The 19,115-nt window shown below is 43.6% G+C and overlaps 1 protein-coding gene and 1 pseudogene across 3 annotated transcripts; one reads left to right on the forward strand and one right to left on the reverse strand.

Annotated features, from left to right (window-relative positions):
- The first annotated feature begins 1,590 nt into the window (after nt 1-1,590).
- FST (follistatin) lies at nt 1,591-7,885 on the forward strand. Of its 3 annotated transcripts, none has more exons than XM_059417108.1 (6): nt 1,591-1,750; nt 3,655-3,846; nt 4,285-4,503; nt 4,835-5,059; nt 5,718-5,948; nt 6,672-7,885. In XM_059417108.1, exons 1-6 carry the CDS (start codon nt 1,666-1,668, stop codon nt 6,752-6,754), a joined length of 1,035 nt encoding a protein of 344 aa, XP_059273091.1. In that variant the 5' UTR covers nt 1,591-1,665; the 3' UTR covers nt 6,755-7,885. The 3 variants fall into 3 exon arrangements, with proteins under 3 accessions (XP_059273091.1, XP_059273092.1, XP_059273093.1); XM_059417109.1 differs by having other exon boundaries at nt 5,721-5,948; XM_059417110.1 differs by lacking the exon at nt 6,672-7,885 and adding an exon at nt 6,409-6,664.
- A 2,544-nt stretch (nt 7,886-10,429) lies between these two features.
- On the reverse strand, nt 10,430-15,244 carry LOC132027512 (large ribosomal subunit protein eL34-like; annotated as a pseudogene).
- Nucleotides 15,245-19,115: the final 3,871 nt, after the last annotated feature.

Raw genomic sequence — 19,115 nt, forward strand, 5'->3', positions numbered from 1 at the left:
GGGGGGGGGGGGGGGGGTGGGGGGCGGGGGGGGGGAGGGGGGGGGGGCGGTCTGGCGGGGGGAAGCTTGAGGGAGGGCGAAGAGGAGCGGATTTGAAATCCGTAGAACAAATCCCAGTGACCTGCGAATGTCCAAGAATTTTGTCTGCATACTTCGCTGTCTGTTGTCCTTCGGGCTCCAGAAGCAAAAAGAATGGAAATTTAAAAGGCAGCTTTGGAATAAACAATATAGCATTTTCCGTGAAGTAATCGTTTTATATAAAAGGAAATATCGCCTCCTCAGTTTCATTCAGCGGTGCCAAAAATGTTATAAATGAGAGACCCGCCAACTTTCAGCGAAGAATGCCAGGCACTGTGCTTAATAAACTGAGGCTACAGAAGTTCATTATCGATGTTGCAATCTTTTTTATTCCGCGAACCGAGAGAGGGAGAGAGAGAGAGAGAGAGCGAGAGCCGAGGAGACTGGGAGAGACAGAGACACACAGGACAGAAACTGGGGAGTCTCCGAGCCGGGGAGAGGGGGGGCAGACCGCCTACGTCGGCGCCCCCGCTCCGGGCTCCGACTCCAGACGCCGCGAAGTGAAAGGGGAGAAAAGAAAGGGAGAGGGCGAGACTGCGACGGGGGGTGGGAGGGAGGGCTGGGCCTGAGGTGTTAAACATTTTTTTTTTTCTTGTGACTCGTCGAGACCGAGGGCCGCGTCTCAGCCCCTCCCAGCCTAGGTGGAAGGCGCCGGGGCTGCGGTTCCCAGCCCCAGCTCTGGGTTGGGGGCGGCCGCGAAGTCAGGCGAGCAGAGACCCAGACACAAAACCTCGCCGGTCCCGCGCCGGGGCTGCGGGGGCCTAAATCTGCCGCGCGCCCCGGCGAAGCGGCGGGGCCGGCGCGCTCCGAGCAGACCGCGAGCGGGCTATTTCGGCAGCTCCGGGCTCTCGGCGCGTTTGCAAAGTCTTTCTGGAGCCCAGGAGCCGCGGAGCAGAGACAAACTACCGGGTTTCCCCCCCTCCCCACCCGCTCCGCCCGCCGCCGCCTCCTCCAGCGCCCCCAGCGCGCCCCCCTCTCACACTCAGACACACACACACACACACACACACACACACACACACACACCCCCGCCACCCCGGGCGCGCCGGCGTTGCCTGCGAGCGGCGGCGTGCAGGACTTGAAGTGGGTGTTCTTCCCCACTCCCCACCCCCGAAGCGTCGCCCCCACCCCCCGCCCCTCCGCCTTCCCCCTCCCTCTCCCTCCTACGCAAATAAGAACTCGGCGATTCCCCTCCTGTCGCTTTGATTTCGGGCACCTCCAACAGATAATTGGGAAGGGTTTCCAGAAGGTGGGAAATGTCACCTGATTCACACTGAACTTTTAAAAGCTCCCCACCCCCAAGGAGCCGCGCACACCCTTGCTCGCGGCCGCCCTCCCACTGCCCCACACACTGGGAGACCGCCCACCGCAAACCGCGGAGACCCCCGTCTAGATTTAAAGCGCGGCTGCGCCCGGCTTCTGACGTCCATTGAATCGCGCGGGCGGCCGGCGGCGAGCGCGGGGCTGCGCCGGGATCGCTGCGCCCTCCGCCGCTCGCCTTTGCGACGCGCGCCGCTCGTCCGAGCCACCCGCCGCCGCGCCCGCTCCCCGCGCCGCCGCGCTCCTCGCCCCGCGTCTGCCCCCAGGATGGCCGGTCCCAGGCACCAGCCCGGCGGGCTTTGCCTCCTGCTGCTGCTGCTCTGCCAGTTCATGGAGGACCGCAGCGCCCAGGGTAAGCGAGGGGGGATGCGCGGGGAGGCTCGGCTGCGGGCAGGGGTTTGTACTTTTCTGTCGTCTGCACGGAGTCTGGTCTAAGCAACGCCGCTCTCGGAAGATGTTGGACCAACTTAGCGACTCCAGGATGGAGCGGAGTGGGAAAACTGAAGGCAGTGACACTTCAGGACGGCCAGCCGAGTTAGAAGCGCGGTTATCCTTTAAAAGGAAAGGGAGTAAGCTCGAATCTCTCTCAGTAGTTAGGTTAGATGCTCCAAGTTCTGGACATAATGAGTGTAGATGTTATCTCCCCTGTTTTGGCTCTGAAGAAGGGGACAAGCATCAGTAGCCAGGAGATTTAAGTCGATCCATTTACAATCTAACCTCTTTCCCTCCTGCATCTTTTGGATACTTTAAAAAATGACTGGGGGATGGGGGGGAGATACTGAAATTTCTTTGGTGGCTGGGGGACGTGGTTTCAGCAACTTTGCCCAAACTTGGAGATGTGGGTGCTGAAAATTTTAGAGGGAAGGGTAGCTTTCTGCCTAGTGGATGCTTCTTCCAACCCCCTCCCCCCAACCCCGCAAAAAAAAAAAAAAAAAATTTACCCCGGAGTGTTTTGAGTAGTTTACAATTTTTTTTTTTCTGTGTCTCATTCCTCCGACTAACTTTATGTAGAACAGCGAGGAGCTCACAACTTATTTAAATTCTGGGATGCATTAAGAGCAAATTTCTAAAGTTTGGGGGTTTTTTAATTAAATTTATTTCAATTAGTCTTTGGGCACAATTTTTTAAAATAATGATAATAGCAGCTTGCGGTCCAATTATTGTTCAGATTATATAGATGATTCATAAGGAGTCTTCCTGACTAAAATCTTAACATGAAAATGGAAAGGAAGGAAGGAGGGAAAATTACTTGCAAAGATTTCTCAGTAGGTATGAGATAGGTGTATGTATGTTACTGTGAAATAGTAGGAAGCCAACCCCCTTTCTTTTTTCCCTACACTTTCCTGGAGACAGACCTGTAACTTTGCTTGCTTTAGCGTTAACGTTTTGAGTGTGTTGTAAACTGTCCCCCTGGGCACTGCCCCCTCGTCGTCGGCACCGCACTACTCTGGAGTTACCCGCCTTTCGGGGCGAGGCGCTGCCTGGGTGCCGCGGACGTGGGCGCCGGGGAAAGCAGCCCTCGGAGATTTCGAAAGATCGCGGTGGCCGCGGGCGTCCTCTGGGTCTGGCGGATTGCAAAACGGGCCGGGCGGGCTGGCGGGCGGGCTGGCGGGCGGGCGGGCTGCGCCTCGAGGCCGCACGGGGCAGCTCCGGGCAGGGCCCAGTTGCTTTTTTTGCTTTCATTTTTCTCAAGTGCCTTTTGCTTGATCGGTTCCTGTTGTGTGTGTGTCTGTGTCGGTCTCTCTTTCTCTTCCTTTCTCCCTCGCTCTCAAGTTCTCCCACTTTCTTAACCCCTGTCACAAATAATACCCGTACCGCCTACGTGAAACCGACATGTAAAAACATCCGTCGCATCCTGTTTTTGTCAGGTTCTTTAATCTGCTCTTCGAGTCGCTGCAGGTTATGAAATGGGACGAATAAAAGTAAACAGTCTAGTAAAAGTCAATGCAAGCTGCACGTGTTGTGTCTGGGTCACTGGTAACTGACATTGATATGGCTGGGGCGCTCTGGCTTCACGTTCTCGCCTTGCTTCACCCTCACCCACCTCCCATCTCTTCAGCCGGCTTTCCCCCCCTCACTTCCCCCACGTCTTCACTCCCTTCCATTTATTTTCTCTTTTCTCTCCCGTCTCCCTCTACTCCTCCACACTCACTCCCTCCCCATCCCCGCTGGGTCTCCTTCCCTCGCTAGCTCACCGCCTCCCTCCCCCTTACTCTGCCTCTCTCTCACCCACCTCCCACCCCTGTCTCCTCGCAGCTGGGAATTGCTGGCTCCGCCAAGCAAAGAACGGCCGCTGCCAGGTCCTATACAAGACAGAACTGAGCAAGGAGGAGTGCTGCAGCACGGGCCGCCTCAGCACCTCCTGGACGGAAGAGGATGTAAATGACAACACGCTCTTCAAGTGGATGATTTTCAATGGGGGCGCCCCCAACTGCATCCCCTGTAAAGGTAGGACTCTTCCTCCCCAGTGTGCAGGCCCTCAGTAGAGGGCGTCTTATCCTCATCTTCTCCACTGCCCAGCTGGGGTTAGGGACTAGAAGAGTTTTGTTCCTGGGTTGCCTTTATCTTCCCCCAGCCCCTGGAAGCCTTTCTGAATCTCGCCTGCTACACACTACAGGCAAAACACCGTTGCCCAGACATTCCTGGACGTACTAGCCAAGTGTGGTGGTGACGCCAGCACACTCTCCCTATTTGAGAAAGACTTGGGAATAGGATGCAAACCACTGTCCCCCAGGCCTCCACCCCCTCCTCACCTTCTAGGAGAGAGCTGGACCCCTCCTGTTCGAACTCTCGGCCACAGGATGGTACAAGGCCTTCGCACCCCTCCTTGCTGACCTGCATACTGCCTGGCCCTGGTTTTGATCCATGCCTCTTTCCACCTCGTAGAGACCTGTGAGAACGTGGACTGCGGCCCGGGGAAAAAATGCCGAATGAACAAAAAGAACAAACCCCGTTGCGTCTGTGCCCCAGATTGTTCCAACATCACCTGGAAAGGCCCGGTGTGTGGGCTGGACGGGAAAACCTACCGCAACGAGTGTGCGCTCCTCAAGGCCAGATGTAAAGAGCAGCCGGAACTGGAAGTCCAGTACCAGGGCAAATGTAAAAGTAGGTCCTCTCTGGCTCCCCTCCTCCAACTTTCCAGCTGAGGCTGACCCACTGGAAGACTCCTGGGGGACGGTATAGTCCCCACTAAGAGCCGAACAGTAATGATGATGCAAAATAAAGTAACCCTTTTTTATATTCCAAAGACTTCTTAAGAACACTGAGAGGATCGACCTAGAGTCATAGATTTTCTCTTGAAAACCACAAGGTTCCCAAAGTGCTTTTTGAAAAGCTGGGTGCTTCCCTTTTATGATTTCCTTGACGATACCAAATGCTCACTGCCTAAGGGCCAGGAAGAACCTGTCATTGATGTATGTTTCCCTCTTTATTTCAGAGACATGTCGGGATGTTTTCTGTCCAGGCAGCTCCACGTGCGTGGTAGACCAGACTAATAATGCCTACTGTGTGACATGTAACCGGATTTGCCCAGAGCCCACCTCCTCTGAACAGTATCTCTGTGGGAACGATGGAGTGACCTACTCCAGTGCCTGTCACCTGAGAAAAGCTACCTGTCTCCTGGGCAGATCGATTGGATTAGCCTATGAGGGAAAGTGTATCAGTAGGTATCCTGGATTAAGGAAGAAAAAATGGAAATAGGATCAGAAAGGCTAGTTGTAGTGTTAAAACTATGGAGTTAATCAATAAATAAGCCCAAAGCCTCTCCATAATGCATAGTTTCACCAGAGAGAGAAATACTGTCCAGTTTGGGTAAACTGTTGTAATCATGGCATTCCTCAGGGAAGCAGTTATCTTCCAGAAGCACTGGCATATATGTTGAAAGGCCAGCAAGAAATAGGAAACAATTTTCTATCTTAGAAAACTTAGAACTCACTTAATTTTACACATATTTTAGGTGCTAGACTTGCTGGAAGCAAGAAATAATTGCTTAACAGTTCCTAAAATCTGTTACCAGATTCTAATAACTGATGGAATTCTTTATTTTTCAAAAGATTCCACTTGTGGGAAATAATAAAATATATATTTAATTTCAGAATACTGTGATAACCTGTTCCCCAAAAATACCATTTTCATGTACTAATGTGGTACATAGGAAACGTGTGCATTCAAGTTTCAATTTTATGGTCAAGCATTTTTGCATAATATCTCCATGATCCTATTAGTGAGTTTATATTTATTGACAGAGGGCTAAAGAAAGGAAAAAATGGGGAAAAGGGGAAATCCATTTACTCATCACAGGCGTATTATATATATCCTAGAAGCAAAGTCCTGTGAAGATATCCAGTGCACCGGTGGAAAAAAGTGTTTATGGGATTTCAAGGTTGGCAGAGGCCGGTGTTCCCTCTGCGATGAGCTGTGCCCTGAGAGTAAGTCTGAGGAGCCTGTGTGTGCCAGCGACAATGCCACTTATGCCAGCGAGTGTGCCATGAAGGAAGCTGCCTGCTCCTCAGGTGTGCTGCTGGAAGTAAAACACTCCGGATCTTGCAACTGTAAGTGCAATTTTAACCTTGCTGCAATTTGAGGCTTTCTCAGGCAAGCCCTAGGGAACGGAGACATAAAAAGCACGAAAACCTTCCAATAGAAGCCCATTTCTGTTTAAATTAGGTAACTGCTAAATTTCACTAGGAATTCAGTGGTCCACAGAAAAATTCCCTGGAATGTTCCCTGGCTTTAGAACTTGTCCAATGATCATCAACGGGCTTGCCTCTAAAAACTTACTTCTAGTCATTTGCCCCTAATTCTTTTGCTTTAGTAATGTGCTTTGCCGTTTGCTTTATTAACACTTGAATCTAAACTAACTGCTTCAAAGTTTTTTTTTTTCTTTTTCAAAGACAGCTTTATATGATCACACATGGGCTGCTGCTTTTTGCAGTTGCCTCTACTAACTCTGAATTAAGGACCCAAAGCAGTTATACCTAGAACACAAGAGCGCTTTTTATCTAATTTCAGGAATCTGCCCGTAAAACCTGAGCCATTGATTCTTCAGAACTTTCTGCAGTTTTTGACTTCATAGATTATGTTTAAAACAAAAATTTTTTTAAACTTATTGCATAACAGCAGATGCCAAAACCAAAGCATCTCACTTCAAGTCACATAAAAATGCAACGCTGTAATATGGCTGTATCAGAGGGCTTTGAAAACATACACTGAGCTGCTTCTGCGCTGTTGTTGTCCGTATTTAAACAACAGCTCCCCTGTATTCCCCCATCTAGCCATTTCGGAAGATACCGAGGAAGAAGAGGAAGATGAAGACCAGGACTACAGCTTTCCTATATCTTCCATTCTAGAGTGGTAAACCCTCCACCAATGTTCAGTGTTGACATAGCCTTTGGCAAAAAAAAAAAAGAAAGAAAGAAAAAAAAAGAAAGAAAAAAAATGGGGGGGAAAGAAAAAAGAAAAAAAATATATTGTCCATACTGTAAATAAGTGTATGCTTATTTATTTGGGGGGAAAACTATACATAAAGGACTTTGTCCTAGAGCTCTCTCCCAGGCCACCTTGTTACTCATTGGACATGGAGAGGCAGTCATTGTGAGGTCTACTGGATGAGGCCCATAGTTGAGACTTGTAGACATTTATTTATACTGTGTCATGTTTTATAATTTATACATAAAATGTCTGGTTGACTGTACACCTTGTTTTTGAAGAAATTTATTCGTGAAAGGAAGAGCAGTTGTTATTTATTGTGAGGTCTCTTGCTTGTAAAGTAAAAGCTTTTTTTTTTCCTTGTAAACCATTTAAGTCCATTCCTTACTATTCACTCACTCATCTGTCTCCCCTCATCTCACCGTTGTTAGAATCTTTTCCACTTTAACAAACTTGCATGTCAGTTTCTGTCATGTTTATTTATTGGATTTTCTGCTGCCTGTTCTGTACATACATGATCCCTCGGGTTTTGTTTACAAGGAATCTTGACTGACCAAAAGGCGTTATAACTGACTCAAATAGAAGGTACAGAGGATACATCTTTGAGGAAACTCCTAGTTCAGTTCTCTTGTCAGAATTTGTGAGAGAAAGGGTGATAGTAATGTTACAATTTTCATAATATACTTTTAAGATGTTACAAATCCAAAGAAATTGAGTGATATGGGTATCTGGAGATTGAAGGAAGGGAATGCTATACATTCAACCTTTTGTTAGGTGTTTCCTTTAAGCTAGTCTGCTGTACCTCTTCAATAAGTTCTCTTTCAAACAATGTGTCACTAAAAGTTATATCAAAGCTTTATCAGTTCAAGTTTCTTGCTTTTCATAATACTTTTTTCTGATGCAATTTTATATTTTCAAACATGGCAAGTTAAATATAAATTCATTTAAATATATAGTTTTGTACTTTTCTACCATGTAAATGTGCAATGTATATAAAAGTTATAATGTGTATTTGTAAATAAATGATGAGTGAAAAAATAAAAAAATTTTAAAAAGCCAATGGTCTCACTTGATGATGTGGAAGTTGTTTGGGCTTTTGAGTTAAAGTGTTTATGATACATTTGCTGAAAAATTCAGTGAGCCAGGACAATAGAAGCTCCAAAGTCAGGTAAATTACAAATCACTTCAGTGGAGTCTGAAAATAAAAGGATCTGAGGTCCAGCCACCCCTTTGCAGGACCTTTGCATACCTAAAAACACCATCATCTTAGTTCTTTTGTAAGCACCTCTCCATAGCCAGGGGAACCCTTATCTTCCTCCATGAAAATAAAATGGATCTTTGATCTTTAAAAAACAAAGCACACCAAAGGAAAAGTGAATACAGACCAATACTTGACAAGCAAACACATTCTAGAAATCAGAATATCAACTACAGAAATAAGCATTACAGGGTTGGAATTCTAGGGGCAGACTGGATTTCCACAATGACTTCCATGGTTCATAGGGATTATGTAATGACACTAGAGAATGTGTGTCAATATTTTGCAGGTTATATTAGAGCCAAGTCACACTATTAGAGCCTAGTCTCTGTAATACATAGTAATGCAGAACTAGAGAATGCAAATGTTCAATTCATTGAATGCTAATTCATAGCCTAAGTATATTAAAAATATCAAGGGAATGTCAATATGCAAAGAAGTGAGGACTGGGTATGTGGGAGAAAAGAGAAAAGAACAGTCAATATTGCCAACGTTGCTCAGCCATTAGATACAATCTTTCAAAAACCATGACCCAAGATCTTTTTAAAATTTTGTCCCTTTTCTGAAAACCCTCTCTAATACAACTATTAAAAATGACTGTAGGGGACTCTTGGCTCTCAACTGTGGTCAACAAATTTGGTGGAGGCAGAGGGGTCTCTTGGGAAGGGAGTTTAAATAATGACTGGGTATCCATAGATTCGTTAGCCTTCAGCCCAAGCTTCCCCGAGAAAGGTGAAAGGGAGTTGCAGAAGACAAACAGACTGCCACGAACCCTGGGGAAGACAAGGGTCATAACTCCTCCAGTGCCCAGAAGCTACTGGTGTGCCACTAGGGACGGGCTCTTGGGAAATGAAAGAGCCGGCAGATAGAGTTTCACAGCCCTTCCTGGGGGTGATTTGTGACTTTGTCCTGGGATGCTACATTTTAAAGCTGTCATTGACGACCAGAGTAAAAACGTCAGATTTAACAGGGACCCATGGGTGTCTTAGCAAGAGGGAGTGATAAAATCAACAGCTTGCCTTTTAAACAACATCCTGATTATTTATTTAAAAATTTTTATTTAATATTTGTCAACATCAATCATTCCTCTTACATACTAGACAGTACCTCATTTTCCTTCTTGGAGTTCCCTACTTTTCCAATAATTCTGTGTTCAATTAATTAGAACCAAAAAATAGTAGTCTCTCCTAAAATTAAAATTAGATCATCATTAGGCTATTGTTAGAAGTTCAACTACGATTCAAAAAGTCTTTTAAAAAAAGTCTAATTCACTTGGGCATACAATTTAATAGAAACAATGTAATAGAAACAATTGCTAGGAGCTAGAATATTACATCCTAATCATCAGAAATTATAAGATATCAAGTAGTAATGAATAAAATCTATCAGAAGTCTAATTTTCATGAGTAGTCCATCTAAATTAAGATTTTTACATACTGTATGGGTATGGCTTCTAGACTATAGGAAAAATAAATCTAGCGTAATTGGAATTATTCTCAAATGTGACAGCTAAAGGCAGTAAGTGGCCTTAGACTGCATCCTGTACCCAAGAAGGAAAATGTTATAAATAACATTAATAAACCAATTGACAAATTAGAATACTGTCCATAGATTAAAGTATTGAATCAATGTTAAATTTACCGAAATTTATTACTGTAAGGTGGTCACAAAAGAGATTACCCTTGTACTTAGGAAATACACACTAAGGTATTACAGGGAGAAGCCCCAAAAATATGTAACTCACCCTTAAAGGATTTAGGAAAAATATATAACATGACCACTTTTTTCCCCAAACGTATTCTGAGAAAGCACACAAATGATGAAAGGATTAGAGTAAAATGTTAACAATAAGTGAATTTGAGTAAAAGGATATATGTTTTTTTTTTAAGATTTTATTTATTTATTTGATAGAGATTACAAGTAGTCAGAGAAGCAGGCAGGGAGAGAAGAGGAAGCAGGCTCCCCACTGAGCAGAGAGCCCAATGCGGGGCTCAATCCCGAAACCCTGAGACCATGACTTGAGCCGAAAGCAGAAGCTTTAACCCACTGAGCCACCCAGGCGCCCCTGCATGGGTATTTTTTTTTTTTTTAAGATTTTATTTATTTATTTGAAAGAGAGAAATTACAAGTAGATGGAGAGGCAGGCAGAGAGAGAGAGAGGGAAGCAGGCTTCCCGCTGAGCAGAGAGCCCGATGCGGGACTCGATCCCAGGACCCCGAGATCACGACCATAGCTGAAGGCAGCGGCTCAACCCACTGAGCCACCCAGGCGCCCTGCATGGGTATTTTTAATGCTGCCTTTATTTTTGCAACTTGTCTGTAAGTTTGAAATTATATCCAAGTAAGTTTAAAAATCTGAAACGTCCTTATCAAGGAGAGGTACACAGTAGACTGCTTCTCCCATTCTCCAGGAAAGCAACTGAAATAACAGAGTCGTTTAAAAAATCATTTGTATAACCATAAGTCTCTGGAAAATAATTCCAATGACTTTACCAAGGCTACTTAAAGAATCAAAGTTGGCACTGAACGAGTTCATGACACCTAAACCACATCCAAACTGAGACACAGCCTTTTCTTTTCTATAATCATCTTAAAATTTGGAGTGGTTAGTAACATTACTAAAACTGTAAATGCACCCAAAGCCCTGATTTTCTCCACTGGTTGTTAGATACTATTTGGACAAGTAATTTAATTTCTCTGTGCCTCAGTTTCCCCATGTATATGGTCAGGATCATGAAATTGTCTCCCTCATAACAATTCTGTGAGGCTTAAATGAGATAAGATGTGTAAAATGCTTAGATGGGTGCCTGGAACATAAAAGAAAAAGTCTGTAAATGAGTGTCCTCTAAGATTATAATAATTGTTATTAATTAAGGAAAAACAAGGGTGGAATTGTGGCTCATCAACAAAACAAAATGCCAGTGAATAAGGAATGGCATCAATCAAGACCAGACGCACAACTGTGAACAGTTTCTAAATGAAGGTAAATATAATTTTAAAGTATTTCAGCCATGTTAATATTTAACAAAATTCACAACATTGTAGGTGCTATACCGAGAGCACACAATTCAAAATAACAAGTTTAAATATATTATTTCCTGTGAAAAAAAATTTTAGATTATTTATTTATGTATTTATTTGACAAAGAGAGACAGCGAGAGAGGGAACACAAGCAGGGGGATCTGGAGAGGGAGTAGCAGGCTCTCCTTCCAGCAGGGAACCCAACTCCGGGCTCAATCCCAGGACCCAGGGATCAATACCATAGCCAAAGGCAGATGCTTAACTACTAAGCCACCCAGGTGCCCCTCCTATTAAAATTTTTTAAAAATTCACTAATCCACCAATATTTCCAAAGCCACAAAATATGTCTTTTGTCCTTTTCTCACACACCCAATATCATCCCACGTGGTCAACTTAATTAAATCAATCTTCTTTCATTTTTATATGATTTCCCACACAAGGACTACAGATTCCTTAAGATAACAGTGAACTATTTTCAAACTGTCAAGAATCTTAATGTAAATGGTGTAATTCTGGGGAAAAAAAGGGTGATATATTACTTAATTAATAACTTCATTTATTAAAGAACATTTATCAAAACCTGGGTCCCAAGACAGACACATTTCTGTTCTTCTCCCTCTACTTTCCATTCAGATCAGCATACAGTCATTCTTCAGCCAAAAGTTGCCATGTAAATAGACACTAGGCATGCCTGTCCTGCATATTCAGCAGACCTGCCCAGACATGTCCAAATCCCAGCTTCTATTTAGCTGGAATCCCCCCATGAGTACTGAATGGTCCCTGGGTCTTGCCATCCTTGGACCTCAGATATCTTGGCTGGTACCATCAAGATTCCTGTGGCTGAGTCCTTCAGACACTTAAAAACATATTCTCAGGATTACACAAAATGTAGTCCTGGCAGAGCTGTAATTGGTCATTTTTCTATTTTAAGAATACAGCCCAGGAACCAACTGGTACTGTTGGAAGCCAAATACACTCCCACCAAAAGCCTCTTGTATTAATTTCCTAAGGACTCAGGTCTCTGGCTAGAGAATGAGTATAAACTTTTCTCAAGAATTTGAGGCAAACAAGAAGTTAAAGGAAAAGTTACAGTCCTAGTGAGGAAGAGGGGGGCTTATATTGTTCTAGTTGAAAGAAGAAATCTCGATAGATCGCTGTCTTTTTCAGCACCAAAAAGAATTGATGGGACAATTTCATGGTCATGATACATCCCATAAAGGCCAGTCTCTATCGTTTATTTAGACTGCTGTGGGTTTACGGCCTAATGACAACAGGTAACAGGATTGTATTATTACTCGAAAGGCCCACAATACCTAGAATTCCTAAGGTAGAGTCTTCTGCAGGATCAGAAACCCAAGAGAAGTCATCGAAATGGACTTAAGACAATTTATTCATTGAATATGTGGAACCAGAACCCAGTCAATAAAATTCCCAAACATAGCTTGTTCTACATAAATGGTATAGTGCCTGGACCAGCAGCAGCAACAGTACTTGGGAACTTGTTACAAATGCAAGCTCTCAAGCACTATCCCAGAATCACTGAACCAAATTCATGCTGGATAGAGTCCAAGAATCTGCATTTTAGGGCGCCTGGGTGGGTCAGTCTGTTGAGCATCTGCCTTCAGCTCAGTTCATGATCCCAGGGTCCTGAGATCGAGTCCTGCATCTGGCTCCCTGCTCTGCGAGGAGCCTGCTTCTCCTTCTGCTCCTCCTTCTGCCTCTGCTTCTATCTCTCTCTCTCTTTCTCTGTCCCTCATGAATAAATAAATAAAATCTTAAAAAGAAAAAAAAAAGAATCTACATTTTAACAAGCTCTTCAGGTAATTTGTGATCATGCTAGGGTTTGAGAACTACTGCCTTAGAATTATTTCAAGTTCCAAGTAAGCCCTGGCTAGTTGATGTTCTAAAGGCTGTCAGAAAATTCTTGTCTAGAGGGTCTCTGGTAGAGCTCCAAGGAAGCCATGTTCAGCCTTGTTCCCCATCCTGTTCTAGCCAGGATTCTCATACAAAATGTGGCCTCATGTTGTGAGTATGCCTACCCGTGATAAAGACACTGAGCTAGAAACAGCACAAGGCACATTTTCCCTAACGGTCTCATCTTCCACTATATTAAGGGAGCTCTTCCTAGGGAAGCTTAAGCTGGGCTGGCTAGGAGTTGTGGGCTTGCCTCCATCATCCCTTTCAGCCAGATGCATTGAGAGGTAAGTTTATCAAGAAGAGACTTGATTTTTTTTCTTTCTTTTTAAAAGTAATCTCCTTGCCCAACATGGGGGGTGAACTCACAACCCCGAGACCAAAAATTGCATGCTCTACCAACTGAGCCAGCCAGACTTTAATTTCTTATTAAAAGATTTTATTTATTTATTTGACAGAAATCACAAGTAGGCAGAAAGGCAGGCAGAGAGGTAGAAGGGAAGCAGGCTCCCTGCTGAGCAGAGAGCCTGGTGTGGAACTCGATCCCAGGACCCCAGGATCGTGACCTAAGCCAAAGGCAGAGGCTTAACCCACTGAGCCACCCAGGCGCCCAAGACTTGAATTTTGAATGAAAAATAGTGGCTTTCCAATCCTGTTTCTCCCTTAAATTGACGTTGGGTCAATTCACCATCCAGGACACTTGCTGGCAACTTCTAGGACTTCTGCATCATCTTCAAGTAGTGCTTCAGTTTCATCCATGGGTTAGAAGGCAAAAATGGCTACTCATCTGGCCCACCTCTTCTAAGAACAGGGAGATCTAAACAACCACATTCAACAGACACACAGGCTTGAAACAGTTGTAAGTGACACGCTCCCAGGGATGCATCCAATGGAACAACAATGCCCCAATGTTCTGAACCAAGACTAAAAGGGCCTTCTTTCAACTTCCTGCTATTTGACTCCCTCCTAGTCTCATATTATTTCCTACCTCAAACACCTCAAGGATTTTCTCACCAAAACCACGGTTCTGTGAATTCCTGTCCATTTATCTACACCCTCTGGCCAAAATCCTAACTACAGCTCAGTGAAATCTACCCTCTCCACACCTATATCTATGCTGCTGAGCAAAGAATGAAATCCTGAAAGAGTATAAACTGATGCCCCTATACAAGTATGGGAACTAACCAGAAACTGGGTTCTTTAGACTCCCTAGCAATATTAAAAATACACCTTTCTTTCCCACTCCCTTCCATGGCATTTCCACAGCCTCACCACCGTGCTCAAACAACATGTCCACTCCCACACTCCTCTCTCTCAGTGAATTTTATCTCATCTGCACAACTAGAAAATTGCTGTCATAAGGAAAGAATTACCTCAACTTCTCCTGCCAGCATAAGTCATGAGTTTCCCTGATTCCATAAAATTTCTAATTGTCTTTCCTCTAATCTCAGAGAATCTCACTTTCCTGTTTTCCCACCACAACCCCTCCCAATCACCTCCGAAAATTCCGTTAACAGCTTTCTCTCCATTTTTTTTTAAGATTTTATTTATTTGACACAGAGAGAGAGAGAGAGCGAGAGCATGAGCACATGAATAGGAAGGAGGAGGAGAAGTGGACTCCCCAGGAGCCTAAGGACTCGACTGGGGTCTTCATCCCAGGATCCGGAGATCATGACCTGAACCTAAGGCAGCGGCTTAACTGACTGAGAAACCCAGTTTCCCCTCCTTCCATTGTTTTTTATTTCTCCCTCTACAGAGGTTTTATTAACCTGAGCCTATAAATATGCTCCATAAACTTTTTTTTTTTTTTGCCTTTTTATTTTTTTATTACTCAAAACAGCTTCATTTTTTTTTTTTTTTTTAAATTTAACTTTCTGACTCTGTGCTTGTGCCTTCAACACTTTCACAACGATTTTCTGCTCCTCGACAGGGAAAGCGTGCTTGATCCTGTCATGAACACACTTGGCACACATGGAACCACCGTAGGCCCTGCTGACGTTTTTTCATTTTAGACAACCTCATAAGCACTTTAGGTCTCACAGCACGAACTCCTCAAAGTCGGCCTAGGCACGCCACATGCAGATTTTGGTGCCTTCCCAACCTTCTTGGTAAACGATTCTATTACCCAGGGTTCAGGACAGCCTAGTTTTATTAGAGGCTGTATTGTAGGACAGCCTACGACGGTAGGTCAAACGCTGGACCATTCTGAATGCCTACGGATGCCGCCCGCCCGCTTCATAAACTTTTTATAAATAAGGTTATAGAGGGGCACCTGGCTGGCTCAGTCGGTAGAGCATGTGACTTTGGACCTCAGGGTTGTGAGTTCAAGCCCCACACTGGGTATAGAGCTTCCTTAAACTTAATTAAGGTTATGGAAAATTGAAATGATGTAATTAGTAAAGCTTGCCTAATTCAAATATACATACATATGTACAAACATATATCTAAAAAGACTTCAGCCTTGGCTCGGCTTCCAAAAAAAAAATAAAAGCCTTCTTGTGTCTCCCTCAACCTGTGGAGTAATCTTCGCTGGGTCTCCACTGCCCCACCTCTCCCTCATTCCTCAGCCTTCCACAATTTGGTCTCTTCTGTTAGCAGAAGAGGTTTGACAAATGTTATCAATGACTTCCAAGCTCCCAATACAATGGATACAATGGACCTTATTCTATCCTTATCTAACAGATGTCTCTTGGATCTGTGCAATCTTAACCAGACTCTACTCTTGTCAATTCCCTGGCTTTTGTATTTCCATACCCTCCTATCTTGCCATTCTTCCAGGGCTTCTTTAGGAGTGTGTGTTCTCACCAATCACAGAGATCAAAACATGGCAACCTGTGGACTGCGTCTGACTTCTATTTTATGGATCACACAAACCTGTAAAATAATTCTGAATTAATTGAGAATATTCAAAATTGTCTACGGCCATACCACCCTGAACGCGCCCGATCTCGTCTGATCTCGGAAACTAAGCAGGGTCGGGCCTGGTTAGTACTTGGATGGGAGAATATTCAAAATTTAGGAAATTCCACCCAAAAACCTGGATTTCTACTTTTTCTTGAAAAATCTGACACCACACAGGCACAATTACCAGGAACAGAGCTGAGAGCAGCAACTCTCTCCTCCAGGTAGGGTCTGCTTTCCCTAGTTCACTGTATTTACCATGTCCCTATTGTCGACAACTTCACCTGGTTTGTTTCACACTTTGATATGCTCTGACTGTCCTTTGCAGGCCAAGAGTTCCATTCTCCACTCCCTTGCTTTTCCATCTACAGTCTTCTGTCTCTTCCACAGTATTTCAATATCATCATAGTTTTCACTGCAATTCCTATGCTAGATGCCCCTCACCCCACTTCCTTCCCCACATAGATTCTTCCAAATCAAAATTTTTAGGAGTATATCTGACTGGCGAAACTAAGTCCCTGGCAAAAGAAGTTGGGAAATGCAGAGTTAGGTTCTAAATTGGGAAGGTAGAATTCAGCATACAGAAGTATAAGCTAGAGAGGGTGTCCGAAAGATCCCGGCAACCACAATGGCAGGTAGATACTATCAGCTAATCTAAACAAGAGATAGTAGTTAAAAGTAGAACTGCAAGCCAGAAGGAGAGTATAGAATTCATCAATATCAGCTCAAGGCTATTTTCGCAGAAGCACTCAACTAGGAAGTCATTCACAATCTACTGCCAGTCAAATGCTCCAACCAATAAGACCCCAGCCCCCAAACACTATACATTGTCCCAGAACAAGTCAGAGGAACACAGGAAGGGCAGAGAAACAAACAGACAACAGCAACAGGAGGCAAACACAGACAGAAGCAATTTCCCAAATAACAAACAGTAGTTAACATATGGCAGAATGCTTTGCAAGTGGAAGTTTCCTAACTTTAGCCTCAGTAGGACAGCGCAGGGGCTAGTGCTTACAAATACGTCACCACGGAGACTGAACTCAACCTCAAGCAAGGGCTGGCGAAAAACAAAGAATTCTCTGACATTACCAAAGACCCTTATATGGGAAAGTCCTATCTCCAGTTCTGAGGACATGGGCCAAAAATCCAGGTGATGAACCAGATCAAGATAAATATTTCTCTTCACCAATAGCCAGGAGCAGAAGGGATGAATGTAGACTAATATAACATTATAAAAGTTGTTTTGTTTGATTTATTGATTTATCTGTTAAAAATTCTCCTGATGGAGTCTAGATTCTATGGACCAATATTACAACTCAACAAAAACCCACTAATGTCATTTATTTACGTTTTATGACAGCAGTTCAGGGATCAATTGTAAGATTTTCAAAAATCTTACCAATGGGACTTATCTATGCAGTAGCTCATATTGGGTGGGCATCTGACCTATACTCAGGTCTGATCTCGGGGTCCTGGGATCTAGCCCTGCATCAGGCTCCCTGCTCAGTGGGGAGTCTGCTTCTCCCTCTCTCCCACCTTTTGCCCCTGCCCCACCAGCCCATGCTTAAATCTTATTTAAGATTTTAAATAAAATCTTTAAAAAAAATCTTTTGTATGACCTGGCTATTAAATTAATGCAAAGCTTCAATAGTTAATGAGGAGGAAAATATAAACAAATGAATATCAATATATAATGAATCAAAAAATATATATAATAAATCAATATAAAATTTAGAATTTGTCAGAGAAATAATACACCTTTAAGAATTTGCCAAAATAAAAATATTTTGCCAAGATGTCCAGAAAGGACAAATCTGTAGAGAGAAAGACTAGTGGTTGCCAGGGGTGGAGGGAGTGGGATAGAAATGACTGGGGGTGACTGCTGATGGGTATGGGATTTCTTTTTCAGAGGAGAAGTATGTTCTAAAATTGATTGTGGTGCTGGTTGCATAGCTCTGCAAATATGCAAAGATACCATTGAATTGTACACTTTAAATGGATACAATGAATGGTATGTGAATTTTATCCATAATAAAGATGTAATTTTTAAATTACCCAGATAATTTAAGTGGAATAATTTCATAGTCCAACTTACCTTGAAAATTGTTTCAGTTTTGCAACAATTTATAAGAGACATCACTACATTTCACACATTCTAGTTGTGTACCCATATTTTCCTCTACATTTCTGTACACTAAAATAGGGGTTTCGAAGGTGGTAAATATAAACCAAGCATTGAAATTAGAGCTGTAGAGAATTTAGTCCTTTTAGCTTCAGTAGGAAAAAAATGAAATCTTTTCAATTGATTAAAAATATGCCATACTTTTTTAAAAAAAGATTTTGTTTATTTATTTATGTGAGAGAGATCACATAACAGGCAGAGAAGGAGGCAGAGAGAGAGAGAGAGGCTGGGGGAAGCAGGCTCCCTGATGAGCAGAGAGCCCAATGTGGGGCTCCATCCCAGGACCCTGAGATCATGACCTAAGCTGAAGGCAGAGTCTTAACCCACTGAGCCACCCAGGTGCCCCTATGCCATACTTTTATACCCAGTTTTATGACTATTGTAACCATGTTAACACAGAGAAAGTGGGGAAAGAAGTCAGAATTCTATGGGAAAAAAGATTTAATTTACCAATTTATGTTTCTTTTAACATTACTAAGAAAATTCTCAGACTAGGAAATGATAAAAATCTCATACGTATCATACACTACTTTGTACTAAAAGCATTTAGCAGGAAATTTAAAGAACAATAACAACCAAATTCACGTTAAAACTTTACCAAAGGGTCGGGCGAATGGGTGGCTAAGTGGGTTAAGCCACTGCCTTAGGCTCAGGTCATGATCTCAGGGTCCTAGGATCGAGTTCTGCATTGGGCTCTCTGCTCGGCAGGGAGCCAGCTTCCCTCTCTCTGCCTGCCTCTCTGTCTACTTGTGATCTCTGTCTGTCAAATAAACAAATAAAATCTTTAAAAAAAATAATAAAATAATAAAACTTTACCAAAGGGGGTGTCTGAGTGGCTCAGTTGGTTAAGCATCAGCCTTTGGCTCAGGTTATGGTCCTGGGGTCCTGGCATGGAGTCCTGCATCGGGCTTCCTGCTCAGCAAGGAGTCTGCTTCTACCTCTGCCTCTCCCCACTACTTGTCCTCTATCTCTCTCTCATATAAATAATTAAAATCTTTTTAAAAAACTACCAAAA

This window comes from Mustela nigripes, chromosome 12 (genome assembly GCF_022355385.1).
Source record: "Mustela nigripes isolate SB6536 chromosome 12, MUSNIG.SB6536, whole genome shotgun sequence".
Classification (NCBI taxonomy): Eukaryota; Metazoa; Chordata; class Mammalia; order Carnivora; family Mustelidae; genus Mustela; species Mustela nigripes.

What these genes read in the sequence shown, in the direction of transcription:
- FST (XM_059417108.1), top strand. Translation starts at nt 1,666, where the DNA reads ATGGCCGGTCCCAGGCACCAGCCCGGCGGGCTTTGCCTCCTGCTGCTG. An exon ending in CAACTGCATCCCCTGTAAAG is followed by an intron (nt 3,847 to 4,284) that starts GTAGGACTCTTC and finishes TCCACCTCGTAG; the next exon opens with AGACCTGTGAGAACGTGGAC. An exon ending in CTATGAGGGAAAGTGTATCA is followed by an intron (nt 5,060 to 5,717) that starts GTAGGTATCCTG and finishes TATATATCCTAG; the next exon opens with AAGCAAAGTCCTGTGAAGAT.